Source organism: Stegostoma tigrinum, chromosome 3 (assembly GCF_030684315.1).
Source record: "Stegostoma tigrinum isolate sSteTig4 chromosome 3, sSteTig4.hap1, whole genome shotgun sequence".
NCBI lineage: Eukaryota > Metazoa > Chordata > Chondrichthyes > Orectolobiformes > Stegostomatidae > Stegostoma > Stegostoma tigrinum.
This window is the reverse complement of record NC_081356.1, coordinates 23739404-23757516: the sequence shown is the minus strand read 5'-3', so window position 1 is coordinate 23757516 and position 18113 is coordinate 23739404. Positions and strand designations below refer to the sequence as shown.

At 44.0% G+C, this 18113-nt stretch overlaps 1 protein-coding gene across 1 annotated transcript in view; it reads left to right on the top strand.

Moving 5' to 3' along the window:
* Nucleotides 1-18113, top strand: part of cntln (centlein, centrosomal protein) — a 465635-nt gene that overhangs the window by 301802 nt on the left and 145720 nt on the right. Inside the window, exon 19 of the mRNA XM_048527488.2 lies at nt 1235-1458. Within this exon, the coding sequence (XP_048383445.2) occupies nt 1235-1458 (224 nt within the window). The remainder of the gene's footprint in view (nt 1-1234; nt 1459-18113) is intronic.

The following is an 18113-nucleotide window of genomic DNA, read 5'->3' as shown; positions in this document are numbered from 1 at the left end:
AACTCCTTCTCCAGCCACTGTCACAGGTTGAACCAGTCTGCTTGCATCTACTTGCCTTTTTGACATTGACCTGGGCTTCCCACATTTTAATTTCCCTCAAAAGTCAATTTATTCATGCGTTGGTAATATTGCTGACTTTTACATCAGGATCTGCCAGCTATTTACCTATTCTTGTAAAGCTCAGCTTATTTGAAATAATCTCCCTATGTCCTCTTTACAATAAGGAATGCTTGTCCATCATACCTCTCCTCAAAATTTTGCATTTGTTCCCAATCCCTCAACATTACATTTTTAAAATTATTCACCCCTCCCTATCTCTGTAACAATGGAGCATTCTAATTTTAACTCTTTAAATGTCTCCCTTCTCTGATGTCAGAACCATCAAACTCTGTCAGTCCACTGTTCATACATCCAGTGGGACTATATTGCTGATAATAAAGGTCTCAATCTTGAATCTCAATCACACCAATCCCTTCTACTCTTCCAAAGGCTTAAGACAGATCTCTTTGACTCAGCTTTGTACCATCCCTTAAAATATTTTCACCTTTGGTCACTGCAAACCACTTTGGGACTTTTTCCGACGCTAAAAGTGCTATCCAAATGCAAGTCCAAAGAATACGTTTTTTTGTGGGGAGGTTAATTAATGTTTAATCAGTGAGGTTAATTAGTATTTAAATAATCAGCAAATAATTTAATTGCAGCTTTCAAAGTTATTGACTGGAGGCTTTGCTTTCCTTTACTTGAACTCTTTTGCTCTGTATGTTTTTATTCCCCTCAGTAATGCACCTTGGAATTCTTTTTCAGCTGTGAAGAATGATGAATCACTGTTGGAGAAAAATAACCTGCCATTGCATCTCAAACAATGGATTGTGTTAATTTGAAATTTTGAGTATTAATGTTGGCCTATAGGTTTCGTGTTGGTTGTAAATAATGTTTGTGTTAGTAATACTTACTTTTTCTGTTCAGACTTTAAACATTCCTTTCTTGGTGTCAACAAAATATCTTATTGAAATGTGTTAATTGCAAATGATTATTTCCTTTTCAATTATTTGTGTTTATAAAGTCCCATGTAAGATTTTGTTTTGGTTCTGTAATTAACTGATTACATTTAGTACAATTACTTAGCATAGTAATTGCATTAAATAATTTTGGTTAAAAGTGTCACTCCTTGCAAAAACAGGGGAGACTATTTCATATTAACAATATCTGTCGTTCTCTTTGTTTTAAACTTTAGCGAGGAAACAGAAAACCAGAATGCTTGCCGTGCCAAAGCAGAACATTTCGATCATTGCCTTACAGCAGCGTCTAATATCACTGCAGCAACAAATCGCTGTTACTCAGAATGGAAAAAAAGCAGCCTTAAACACTGTAAATGAACTGAAACAGAACAATCAAAAATTAACAGCTCAATTGACTTTGGTGAACCAGAAACTTCAAGCCAACAAACAGACAATTCAGGTATGTTTAAAGTCAGGGATATATTGAATGACCACAGCAGTATGATACTATCAGATTGGAGCTATGTGTTACAGTGTTAAAAGCTAACTTGTCCACCAAGCCCAATGCTATTACACTAATAGATCATGGTACTGTATACTGATTTATTGGGCTTCTCCAAATCAATATTACCATTTAATCATGCAATGTATTATGTAATATGTAATGCAAATTGAAAAACTGATACAGCCGTCACTAAAATTAGATCCTGTTAATTCACTGGAAAATTATGAAGTCTCAATATTATGAGTGTAAGACATTGCTGCTAGCAACATCGTGTAGTTCCAAGATGTTCATATTCTTTGATATATAGTAAATTCTGTGGATAAATGACTTAAGTGACTCATAATATTTTGGTTAGATTTATTTTCATAAATTATTTCAGTGACTGATAAGAGGAACACCGCTCCCAGTTGGGACTTGACAGACTCAATAATCTAAAATAAAACAGTTCCCTAAATAGTTTTTCCCTGGACTTGTCTTCACTAGAAAAAACCAAACAGTGTTGAAGTGAGCAAACAATAGTAATTGTCGTACTAACTTGTAAAGGAGAGACTTCTTCCAAGAGAAGATATTTAATATGCAGAATGCTCCTGATTGAAAAGTTGTACAAAAAAAGTATTGACATTCTTTAAATATAACATGCAGAACCCAAACAATCACGTTCTGGTTTCTTTCTGCGCTGTGTCCCAACGCATCTCCTCTGAGTGTTGGATGCACTGGGATGAATGGTCTCACACTCTGTTCTAATTCATAATAAAGCCATGATTCCCAATATGTTCAGTCAAATCAATTGGAGCTGCTTCCCTGCCTTATTAGCTGAATGAGGATCTATTCTAGTGAGACCCGTAGAGGTAAACAATCAAAATGCTGACAAATAGTTATTCATTTTCCATAGATACAGTGTACCTTGAATGAAAAGGCACTGCACCTAAAACTTTTTACCACTTAAAATTATGATAGATTTTCCTTACATTTTGGTGGATGAGTGTTAGCAAAGAGACCAGTTGTTCGCCATCAATGTTGGCGTCCGCTCATAAGTGACCTTGAACCAAATCTTGAGTTGCAGATCCAATTGCAAATATTACGCATGAAATCACTGTTCAGGGATGGATGAAGGCATTGACATTGAAGTAAGCTCAGTTATCCTATAATTATATTATGCTGTTTTCAAATTTTGAGTTTTTTTTGAAAAGGTGATGGTAATCTGCATTCTGTAGTTCATTTCGTCTAGGTATACCTGCATTACTGTTAGGATTTTGACCAAGTGAAATGAAGGAACAGCAACACATTTCCAAGATAGGAAAGAAAATGACTTGATGGAGACCTTACAGGTGATGTTCCCATGCATCTGCTGGTTTTCTTCTTCTAGATTGTAGTTGTCGTGGGTTTTTAAGGTACTGTCTGAGGAGCCTTGGTGAATACCGGCAGTGCACCTTTGATAGGCACACTGTGCAGCTCTTGAGCATCGATGATGGAGGTGAATGTCTGTGTGTTTTGTGCCAATCACATGGAATACTTAATCCTGGTTTTCTTTGGAATTCATTCACTTGTGTGGCGTGGATGTTGAGAAGGTGGTGGTGAGCTGCCTTTTTGAATCACTGAAGTCCATGTGATGCAGGTAGACCCACAAGATGGTGGTGTTCCCATGCATCTGCTGCCCTTGTCCTCCTGGGTGGAAGTAATCACGAGCTTAGAAGGTGTGTCTAAAGACCTTTGGCGGATTTCTGCAGAGCATCTTGTAGATAGTGCACATTGCTGCCACTGAACATCAATTTTGGAGGGAGTGGATGCTTGTGGGTATGGTGCTAATCGGTTGAGTTTTGGAGCTGTACTCAATTAGCCAAGTGGGTAATATTTCATCACACTCCTGACTGGTGCCTTGTAGTTGGTGGACAGACTTTAGAGAGTCAAGAGTTGAGTTATTCCCTTCAGTATGCCTAGCCTCTCACCTGTTCTTGTATTCACTATGTTTAAATGATGAGTCCAATTAGGCTTTTGGTAACCCAAGATATTGATAGTGGGGGCCCTAGAAATGACAATAATGTTGAACATCAAAAGTTCATGGCTTGATTTCTTCTTTTTCGTGCTGTTCATTGCTTGGCGCTTGCATGGTGTTAATGTAACACGGCCTGTGTTCTTGGACGTGTAAAATCAGAATTTTCCTCTGAGTTAGCTGCCAACTAAGGATGATGAGTAGTGGCTTCCCAGACTGGTTTTCAGGCACCAGATTCAAATACGTACCCTCTGGCCACAGCTGTAAACAGGAATTGGCATGTGAAGCCAGGAGTTTGCCACGGTGAGCTTGTTTGAGACACTGACCATATGTGACTTTGTGCAGGTGAAGAGCATGTCAACTCTCTTCACCACGCTTGCTGTTCCTAACCCTTTTGCCCCTACTTCAAAGTATAGCTGTCACTACAACTGTTGCACAATGAAGTTGGAAGTTGGTTTCTTGAAGACTAATGAAATGGTTTGTGAATGTAATAAATATTGAAATACTGAATAGAACTGGTAGCATCTATGGATCATAAAGACAAGATTAAGATTAATTCCTGTCAGAATTGAAGTACTTTGAGGTGCAACCGTTTTAAAGCTTAGCAGAGAAAAAAAGAATACACCAAAACAGAAGGCCTCCAACAGCAAGAAAGACTTGATTTCAAAACACAAAAACAATGGGTCAAGGAAAGAAACAAAGCACGTGTGTAGAGGAGGTGTAAATAAGAACATGGTATCATCAGCAACAGTTATATCCTAAAAACAAAATAACATAAAAATGTTTAAAAAAGGAAAGTAAATGTAGACAGTGGTTATAATTATTGACCTCAAAGTTGAGACTGAAAGGCTGTCAAGTTCTTAATGAAAATGCTGTTCTGGATTTCAAACTTCTTCGGAACAATGTGATTAGTGTGATGTGTCAAGGACTGAAAGGTCTGAGTTGGAGTGTGCTTGTAGACATAAAATGACAAATGACAGGGCCATGCTTTTGGATTGAACTAATCTGCATATTCTGTAATGTCCCAGTTCGCATGTGATATCCTTAATTTAGAGGGCATTTACAGTGACTAATTAGAAATAAACAGAAAATAAATTGAATAAGGTGTAAGAAAGTTACTGTTTCTCTTGGAAGGAGTGTTTGAGGCTTTTGATGGTGTGGGGAAAGGAGGTTAAAGGGCTGCAGTTGTTGCATCTCTTGCCCATGAATGGATATGTTTTGTGGGGTGTTAGATGTGATGGAGGAGTGACCCAAAGTGTAATGGAAGGAATAGTATATTCAGAAAAGGGAACTGTATTGTGACATCATGTTAAAGGAGTGAAAACAGGGAAAGAGATCCCCTGAAGTAGCAGCTGGTGGGGTGGAACGAGGAGAACCCAGAAATAGCTTTTCAATTTGGTTGGAGGAGAAGTGGGCTGAACAAAATAGTGGGAAATGGGATGTCTGCAGTCAAGGACCTTGTCAACCACAATGTTGGAGATGTGGTGAGGCTGTTTTTTGTTTGAAGATAAAGGAAGACATATCTGTATGTATAGCAGGTTGAATCATCATAACAGATGTGATGGAAATGAAGAAGCTGTAAACTGAGTCTTTATAAAAAGTAGGTGTGAGAAAATGCATTGAGGTAATTGTATGATTTGATGGAAGGTCAGCTTTCCACAGGGACTATGCCCTCCTCAACACCCTGGTCCACTCTCCATTACTCCAAACACTTTCTCACTTGTTCTGGCACCTTCCCATGTGATTGTAGAAGTTATAACACTTACCCACCTCCTCCCTCACTGTCCAATGCTCCAAAAACACCTTCCAGGTGAGGCAATGTTTTACTTGTATTTCTTTCAACCTGATCTGCTGTATTCATTACTCACAATGTAATCTCCTTTACATTTGGTAACTGCTTTGTGGAACACATCCACTCGATCTGCATGAATGTTCCCAACCTTCCAGTTGCTTGCATGTCAATAAGGCTAACATTTGCATCCTTGTCTTCCCAAAGCGTTCCAACAAAACTCAACACAAGCTGGAGGAAGAACATCTCATTTTCTATTTGGGCACCTTACAGCTTCCTGGATCAATACTGAGTTTTCCCAACTTCAGAGTATGACCTCTGTTCTCCAATTTTCCTGCATCACCCAACTTTCCCAGGCTGTGGCTTTGCTCTCAGCAGAATGGACCCATTTTCTTCTTTCCACGCCTAACATTTGCACCTGGTTTACATATCTATCACCCCTTTACCATCATTATGACTGTCTTTTTCTTTTGCTCTGGGCACCCTCACAATCTCTTCCTGTTGTTCCTTCTCCTCTTCCTCTATCACAAACATTAAAACCACCATTTTTGAGCTCGTCTCAGTCCCTAGGAAGAGTTATACCGGACTTGAAACATGAGCTGTGCTCTCTTTGCCAAAATGCTGCCAGATCTGCTGAGTTTCTCCAGTTCTTTCTGATTTTATTTCAGATTTTTAGTATTTACAATACCTTGTTGTCATACACTGTTGTTTGCTAAGGATAAGAGTGAGTCCAAATATTCTGTTGTGTCTGGTCTTACACCCCACCACACTACTACCCCTTGTCCATCAAGTCAAGCCTCACCTATGGCTTTCTCGAACACTGAACCTTGATCTGTCGCTTGCTGAAACCCAGAGAATGCTTGAAATGCCAAGTAGATCATGTTGCATCTGTGAAGACAGATCCGTGACCTTTGTTAGACTTGCGCTTTTAGTTTTGTTTGACACTATTTTTGTCCTTTAGCAAATGCAGAAATCTGTTTGAAGATATTTGAAATTTTTTGTCATCAGTGTTAGTGCAGAAGGCAACGTGGCTGGAAGAATTGGGGGCTCATGTCTTATTTTAGACATAAGGACATGATAAGACTGAACAAAAAACTAAAGAACTGCAGATGCTGGAAATCAGAAATAATACCAGAAATGCTGGAACACCTGAAGTCCTGAAGAAGGGTTACTGGACCCAAACGTTAACTCTGCTTTCCCTCCACTGATGCTGCCTGATGTACTAGAGTTTTTTCCAGCAATTTCTCTTTTTGTGACATGATTAGACTGTCTTGGTGGTGGTGGAGAGTTAGAGATGCCAGGCAGTGTTGGAGAGACGTCTGTAATATATTTCTAGTTGAGTTTTCATGGATGATGAGGTTCAGCAGAACTGTAAATTCGGACTAGAATGGAATGGGTAATGGAGATGAAGGTTATCATCACTGTGGCTGATGACTTGATTGTGAGGGAAGAAAAGAAGTAGATCTCTTGAGGAGAAACTTTATATATGGTTTAGGATGGGGTGGGGCGAGGGAAGGGGCTGTTGCTGTATAGCCAGTGAAGATTTAATGCAGAGCCAAGAGGGCAGGAACAAAGTAAAAGAAAAGTTAAAACATTTGAAGGATAAGAAGTTATCAAGTGCAGCTAATAAATAATTGGAGGATGTGACTTAATGACTTCTGGCTTGACATACTGCTAAAAAATTATTTTTCTTGTTAATTACTTTACTATTGTCATTGATGATTTTGAAGCTTTGAATGTGTGACTGTTTTGTTTTAGTTTAATTTTACCATTGTAAATAAGCAAGAATTAGATTTGAACTGTAAATGAGAATCGAGGTTTTCATGGTTTGTCTACATAACAATAGCCTCTGTATTTTATAATTGAGCATTCACCTGATCATAAATCTGACAGATATAATCAGGTACCACATAAATGCCAAGACTTCCTTTTATACAACACTGATGAATTGCATGTGATGGAATTAAACAAAATTGAAAAGGGTTGTAACGACTCTGGAACAGATGGACTCTATGAGATCAAAATTTTGAGTACAAGGAAGAACAAGATGAAATGTGAGGTGAAGTGTGCATCTTCCTAAAATCTGGAACACATTTTATACACACTGACCCCTGAGTAATGAGCTATTTGTGTGAAAGTAGGTGAGAAACACTTCTGGTGCCAGCTCCTAGTAAAATCCCAAAATACATAATCTGAGCCGGTGTTGTCCTTTATCCAGTAGACAGACTAAACGACCAGTTTGAATCACACTTCATTAATATACCGAGCCTATGTAACATTTAAAAAGAATTGTGTGCAGAAAGTTTTTACTCATGATACAATGATGACAATGATTTGTTAGATTTAACCATCCCTTTCTTTGTGCACAATTATACAATACATAGGTTTTATATGGTGGCCCATGGCAATATTTTCAGTATACAGGTAGAGCATTACCTTTCGAAAAAAAATTCCCTGTATGGCTCATTTTTCATGTATGAATTTGCCCAGTGAGGATTGTTACTGTTGAGCACATTTTATATATTTGTAGTGGTGACCTTCACTCCTCCTATCTATTTAGGGACAAAGACCAAAGGTGAGAGCTGTAAGCATTCCCATAGCATACTTATCCAAATGCATTCCAGAAGTGTGTGAGGAATATCTTTTTCAGGGATATGTGTCTATTGTAGGAGCAAGCTGTAATTTAGTAGACAGGGAGCTGCTGTAGCTTTAAACAAAGTCATTGTACTTCTTCCATAGTCATTTTAAAACTTGAGTGACAGGTGCTGAAGGAAGACTCCTGGAAAATACACAAGTTAAGTAGACTGTAAGAGATTTGTATTTCTAGTTCTTAACAGCTGTTTATGAAGTAAAATAGGACAGTATTATTGGCTGGCCTTTGCAATTTGGTAGTAAATTCCCTTTGGGTAGGCCTGAGTTGTAATTGGTCTCTCTGTAAGCCTGACAACAAAGGTGCCGACCCCGCTTTATCACCAGTTCTGAAAATGATGTAAATGCTGCAGTCCTCTGGGTCTTAACTGTGCAGATCATATCACAACTATTTACTCTATCTTGGGACTACCTTATCCCAACACAGAGGTTAATTATCAAAAAGACTTTAAGCATCACACTCAGACACTGATCAGGATACAGCATCAGATTTAATAATATTAATGAATTCACTTCTGCTGTAATGGGCTGATAGACTGGAAGATGATTATAACTGCACAGCACAAAAAAAACCTGTGACATCTATACTCAACATGTAGTTGAAAGCCTGCAGTTACTTCTATTTTGAATTGTGGATGTTCTCCTTGGATTTATGGTACACTTTAGCTTGAGGGTTTTTAACTGGAAATTCAACAAATCAAACTTGTCATACTTCAAACCTGCTTAAATACCTCTAATGTGGAGCTATGGCTTTGTTTCTGTGCACTTCATGAAAAATCTATAACCTGCTCTTTCTGAAGATATTCCAGAGGAACAACACTCTTGTTGGACTGCATCTGCTCACAGCTAAAGATCATCAAAACTTAAAGTAACATGAAATTACATTTCAAAAGATAAACCAGAGTGCTGTTGAGTCTTTTATGGGCCCACAAATAAATATGGTGACTAATTCTCGGAGTCTGGCTGTCACCTTGTGTGACTTAAATGGATTTAAAATTCTTTCAATTTTATGGCTGGGCTCAGAGGGGAATACTGTGAAAGAGGGATTTTGATGGTTTTGAAATCTATTCTTTTAAGGCTACTGTTTGCTCCCAGCTGTGGTAACTGTTGTTTTGAGTCTCCATGAGCTAGTTTAAAATCAGGGCCATGCAGCCTTTGCTCAGCTATCCACCCATGATCAGATGCTATATAGCCCTCAGAATAGCAGTAATGTGAAGAGATACAAGGGAGTTTGGCTGCACTATTTTCCAGGGAAAATCAAAATCACTGATAAAATCTTACCTTATTCAACACAGGAAGAATTGCCTTCAATGAGGAGTTTTGCAAGTGTATTTATTAATTTTAAATTGCAGGTAGTTCTGTGTTCAACAGCAAGGAAATCCACCATTTTGTTTTATTTCCAATAATTTTATGCCTATAAAAATCATCTATAATATATGATAACTCATGAAGTAAATCAGTTTTGAACAATAATTTTATCACTGCATTCTCGTGTCTTTTTTCATGTTTTACCAGACTATCTAAAGGGATAGACAGTATTCTAACCTGTCAGCATGGTCAAACAATAACTTATAGAATTTGCTTCAAAAAGTGTAGCCGTAATATTTCTATACATATTTAAATCATGTGGTACTGTATCACCACAAGTTGCTCCTCACACTAATAGATCAATTACTATCTTTGGTTTATAAGTGTGCTATGTAGCTCTTAATTGTGCCTTATGCAACTCAAGATTGGAAGGGCAAAATCTATAATTGTACTGCAGGATGTTTTTTACTGTTTAAGTGGACATAATACAAATATGATTTACTGTCATTTTTATCATGCACTTGCAATGCATGTTTGTGGAGGGAGTGAATATTAATAACTAGGCATCAATCAAATTTTTGCCAAGCCCTGGATGGTATCAAACTTCCTAAATGTTTTTGAAGTGGCATGCGGTCCAATGAGTGATGAATATTCCATTAAATCCATCATTTGAACCTTGGAAGAAGGTTGGAAGGTCAAGACATCCATAGAAGAAAATCTAATTTCTTCCCCATTGTTGTAGTCTCAGTGATGGTACAGCTGGTCCACTTCTGGTGAATGGCTAACTTGGATGATGTGATGATTAGGAACTCAACAGTACTGAGGGGGTCAGGGCAGTTATTTCAGTCTTCCCTTGTTAGTGATATTCAGTGCTTAGGACATGTGAAAGTTACCTGTCATTTCTCTGTCAAAGAACAGGCTGCTTCATCCATAGAAGGGTTGCAAAATGGAACTAAAAACTATAAAATCAGCTGGAAATATCCTCGGTCTTGAATTTGTAACATAAGGAAAATCATTGATTAATCAGCTCAATAAGTAATTGAAAGATAAGCCATTTTGGTACGGGTTGGAGATTGAACTTGTAGTCTGTTCAATTTAGCAGCACATAGAGTCCAATAACCCAAGTAGCTATGGGAAGAACCTTATTAAAGATTTAGTTCTCACTTTGCACACCATTAACTTCCACATCCAAAAGATTGTAAGCAGCCATTTTAATCACCTCAAATGGGAGTCCATGACCAGGCACGTATTCCCCATTCTTCTCTTGTCAGCATTCCACAGGGACTGTTTCATCAAGGACACTCTGGTCCACTCCTCCTCCATTCCCAAGCTGCTTTCCGAGGCAATCACAAAAGATGTAAAACATACCCATATATCTTCTGTGCCCTCACCATCCAAAGCCCCACACAAACCTTCCAGATGAAGCTGCGATATACCTGTATTTCATTCAATTTAGTCTACTCTTTGCTGTTTGCAGTGTGATCTCACCTACAGTGGGGAGACAGAATGCAGACTTGGGGACCACTTTGTAGTACGTAGACTCTCTCTCTGCAAAAATAATTCTGAGCTTCCAGTGGCAGTTCAACATTGTGGTTAAAAAGCAGACATTCCTGTCACAGGCCTGCTGTGGTGTTCCACAGTCTCAGTGTAAGTCAAAGAACAATATCTCATTTTCAGTTTGGGGACTTGCAGCCTCTAGGACATAACAACATTGAGTTCAGTAACGTTAGACCCTGATTCTGTTTTTCTGTGTTTTTTATACCCACCCACATCCGGTCCTGCAATGACATGGGTTGCCATGAGCACAGTCACCCATTCTCACATACTCCCCGGCCCATTATCACGTTATATGGGTTGTATTCAGCACAGCCAACCCATTTTCTCACTCTTAGCTATAATTTTCTATTATTGAGTTTTTCCTTCTGTCATGGCCTGCTATGCATACTCTCCTTGCCCACCTGTATATTTCATATCACTCGCTATCTGGGCTCCTTCTCCATCTATCCACTTTCTTCTGCACCAACATAGACACACCAACACTAACACCCCCACCCACACACACCCAGAAAGACACACACACCCCCGCACACACAACCTCAAACACACAGATCCACCAATACATACATCAACACAAACCCACACACCGACACGCACACACATACATACCAACACAAGCACTGACACAGACCAACAGACACACACAGGCACCCCAACACACACCCCCACATACCAACACACACACACAAATGCACAAATACACACGCATACATCGACACACACTGACATACATGCACACAGCGACACACATGCACACACCAACACACATATCGACACCCACATCCCCCAACACACAGAAATGCGCAAACACACACACAGAAACGCACAAACACACGCACCCCAACACACACACACCCACACTCCGACACACACCGGCACACACAAATGCACAAACACACACGCACACATCGACACACACTGACATACACGCACACACTGACACACATGCACACACCAACACACACATTGACACCCACACCCACACACCCCAACACACACACCTCGACACACACACACACCCCAACACACACACACACACCCCAACACACACATACTCACACTGCAACACACATACACACACACACATACCCCAAGACACACACACTCACACACCTCGACACAAACACAGCCCAAAACCCACGAACACACACACACACCCCAACACACACATACTGACACACTGCAACACACACACACCTCGACACACACGCGCACTCCGACGTCCCGACACACACCCACACCCGCAGACCAACACACACTCACACTAACACTGACACACACACAAACACACCGACACACACTGACACACAGAGAAATGCACAAACACACACGACACACACACGCACACACCGACACACACATCAACACACTGACACTCACACACCCCAACACACACACACACACACACACACCCCAAAACCCACAAACTCCCCAACACACAGACACATACACACACACACCCCAAAACCCACAAACTTCCCAACAGACACACACACCTCGACGCACGCACACACACACTTAACGACACACAACCACACTTAACCACACATCGACACACACACAGAAATGCACAAACACACACACCGACACACACGTACAGAAATGCATAAACATACACACTGACGCACACACCAACAAAGACATCAACACACACACACACACACACACACACACAATCCGACACACACACACACACAATCCGACACACACACACACACTCCGACACACACAATCTGACACACAAACACACCCACACACCAACACACACACACACCCCAACACGCAGCAACACACACACACACACCGGCACACATACACACACGCCGACACACACAGACACACACTCACCAACACACACACACCCCAACACACGCAGACACACCCCCAACACACGCATGCACACACCCACACACCGACACAAACACACCGACACACACACATGTACACACCCACACACTCACACTGACACACACAAACGCACTGAAATACACAAACACACACACAGAAACGCACAAACACACACACCCCAACACACACACACCCACACACACTCCGACACACATACCGACTCTCACACACCCACACTCACCGACACACACCGACACACACAGAAATGCACACACACACGACACACACATGCATGCACTGACACGCACACACATACATCGACACACACACTGACACACACGCACACACCGACACGCGTGCACATACCAACACACACATGCACACACCAACACACACGTCGACACCGACACCCACACACCCCAAAACGCGTGCATACGCACACACGCACCCCAAAACCCACAAACACCCAACACAGACACACACACTCACACACCCCAACATTCACACACCCCAACACTCACACACACACAAACCCCGACACACACACACCCCAAAACCCACAAACACCCCAACACACACACACACACCCCAACACACACACACTCACACACCCCAACACTCACACACTCCAACACACACCTTGACACACACACAAACCCCGACAAACACACACACCCCAAAACCCACAAACACCCAACACAGACACACACACTCACACACCCCAACACTCACACACCCCAACATTCACACACCCCAACACTCACACCTCGACACACACACAAACCCCGACACACACACACACCCCAAAACCCACAAACACCCCAACACACACACACACACACCCCAACACACACACACTCACACACCCCAACACTCACACACTCCAACACACACCTTGACACACACACAAACCCCGACAAACACACACACCCCAAAACCCACAAACACCCCAACACACACATACTCACACACCGCAACACACACACACACACCTCGACACACACACACACCCCGACATACATACACACACACACACCGACACACACACATACACGCACCCACACACCAACACACACCCACACACCGACACACACACACTGACACACACACATACACACACACACAAACACACCGACACACACTCACACTGACACAGACACACAAACACACAGAAACACACACCCCAACACACACACACCGACACACACATTGACACACTGACACTCACGCACACACTGACACACACCCCAACACACACACACGCACCCCGACACACACTTAACGACACACAACCACACACACACTGACACACACACAGAAATGCACAAACACACACACCGACACACAGGTACAGAAATGCATAAACATACACACTGACGCACACATCGACAAAGACATCGACACACACACATACCCTGACTCACACACACATCCCAGCACACGCGCACACACACCCCAACACACACAGACACCCCAACACACGCATACACACTCACTAACACACCCCAACACACACACAGACCCCAACACAAGCGCAGACACTCATCAACACACACACACACTCTGACATACACACACTCCGAAACACACACTCTGACACATACACACTCCGACATTCACACAAACACACCCACACTGCACCATACACCCACACAAACATACACACACAGAAATGCACAAACACACACACCCCAACATGCCCCCCAACACACACACACACACTGACACACAAACTGACACACACTTACCCACCAACACACACGTGCGCACACTGACACACACATAGTAACAGACAAACACACACACACACCCCAACACTCACACACCCCAACACTCACACACCCCAACACTCACACCTCGACACACACACAAACCCCGACACACACACACACCCCAAAACCCACACACACACCCCAAAACCCACAAACACACCCCAACACACACACACACCCCGACACACACACACACACACCGACACACACACCCACACACACACACTGACACACACACATACACACCGATACACACTCACACTGACACAGACACAGAAACACACACCCCAACACACACACACCAACACACATTGACACACTGACACTCACGCACACACCCCAACACACACACACACACCTCGACACATGCACGCACCCCGACACACACTTAACGACACGCAACCACACACACAGAAATGCACAAACACACACACCGACACACACGTACAGAAATGCATAAAGATACACACTGACACACACCGACAAAGACATCGACACACACACACACCCCGACACACACACACACATCCCAGCACATGTGCACACACACCCCAACACACACAGACACCCCAACACACGCACACACACTCACCAACACACACACAGACCCCAACACAAGCGCAGACACTCATCAACACACACACACACACACACTCTGACATACAACAGTCCGACACACACACACTCCGACACACACACTCTGACACATACACACTCCGACATACACACAAACACACCCACACTGCACCATACACCCACACAAACATACACACACAGAAACGCACAAACACACACACCCCAACATACCCCCCAACACACACACACACACTTACCCACCAACACACACGCGCGCACACTGACACACACACAGTAACAAACACACACACCCCAACACGCACCGACACATACTGACACACACACACACACACACACACCAGCACACACACACTCATCCCAACACACACAGACACCCCAATACATGCACACCCACTCACCAACACACCCCAACACACACACAGACCCCAACACAACCGCTGACACTCATCAACACACTCCGACACACACACTCCGACACATACACATACACACACACACATATGCACCAATTCAGACCCACACACTGACACACACTTACCCACTGACACATACGCGCGCACACTGACACACACATACACACACACACTCACACAAACAAACACACACACCCCAACACACACCGACACATACTGACTCACACACACACACCGCAACACACACACACATGCACCGATTCACACCCACAAACTGACACACACTTACCCACCAACACACGCGCGCACACTGACAAACACACACACACACACTCTCACACACACACACACACACACAGTAACAGACAAGCACACACACCCCAACACGCACCGACACACACACATACACCCACTCCCCAACATGCACCCCAACACACACCCACCCACACGCACCAACGCGCCAACCCACACACCGACACACACAGATGCACACACCCACCTACACGCACCCCAACGCACACTCACACACCAACACGCACCCGAACACACACCCACCCACACACCGACACACACACCCACGCACCAACACACACTCCAACGCACCAACACACACTCCAACGCACACGCGCACACTGACACACACACACACCCACACACACACACCAACACACACAAACACATGCACACCCCTACATGCACCCTAACACGCACTCACCCACACACCGACACACAAAAGACACACACCGACACACACGCACCTCAACATGCACTCTAACACACACCAACACGCACCCCAACACACACCCACACACACACAACCCCCAACACACACACACACACCACCAACATGCATCAACACACACACACACACTGACACACATGCACACAGACACCGACACACACACACCCACACACAGACATAGTAACAGACAAACACACCCACGCACCAAAACCCACACACCGACACACACACACACACCAACACAAACACACACACCCCAACACAAACACCGACACACACACACACTGACACACACACACACACACCCACAGCCACCAACACACACTCACCAACACACACACCACACACCCACACCCCACCACACACCCACACCCCACCACACACCCACACCCCAACACAGCCACACTCTCACACACACACCGACACACACCAAATCATACCCACGCACATCAACATACGCCAACACACAGAAACGCACAAACACACACACCCCAACTCACACCCACACACACGCACGCCCCAACACACATACACACACACACACACACACTCTCCGACACACACACACACACCAACACACACACACAACCCCCAACACGCACACCCCCAACACACACACACACCAACATGCACCGACACGCACCCCAACACGCACCAACACACACACACACACACCCACATACAGACACAGTAACAGACAAACACACACACACCAACACCCACACACCGACACACACCCCAACACACTCCAACACACACAACCCCCAACACGCACCAACACACACACACACACACACACAAACACTCACCAACACACCCACACCCCAACACACACCCACATCCCAACACACACCCACACCCCAACACACTCCAACGCACACACACACCAATGGACTCCAACACACACCCACACTCCAACACACACACGCACACCCCAACACATGCGCACACCCCAACACACACGCACACCCCATCACACGCGCACACCCCATCACACGCGCACACCCCAACACACGAGCACATCCCAACACACGCGCACACCCCATCACACGCGCACACCCCATCACACGCGCACACCCCAATACACACACACCCCAACACACGCACCCACACCCTAACACTGACACGCACACAACACACACACACACACACACACCGACACACAAGCACACACACACACACCCCCGACACACGCACACCCCAAAACACGCACGCATACCCCAAAACACGCACCCACACCCCAACACTCGCCCACACCCCAACACTCGCCCACACCCCAACACTCGTCCACACCCCAACACTCGCCCACACCCCAACACACGCCCACCCCAACACACGCGCACCCCAACACACGCGCACCCCAACGCACGCGCACCCACTGACACACCCACACACAAACACACACACACACCCCAACAAACATACATGTACACACACATCCCAACGCACCCACACCCCAACTCACACGTACACACACATACAGACCGACACACACACACACCCCAACGCACCCACACCCCAACTCACACGTACACACACATACAGACCGACAAACACACACCCCAACACACACACCCCAACATACGCAACCACACACCAACACACACACCCACACACACACTCCGACACACGCACCCACACACACCGACACATGCACAAAGTAACAAACACACACACCCACATACACACACACACAGACACACACACACACCTCAGCACACACACTCACCCCAACACACAGAGACACACAGACACACACACACCCCAACACTCTCAAACACACACCCCAACAGACACACACAGACACACACACACCAGCACACACACATACACCAGCACACACACCCCAACACACACACACACACACCCCCCAACACACACACACACTCCAACAGACACACCCACACTGACACAAACACACTGACGCACACGCACGCCCACACAC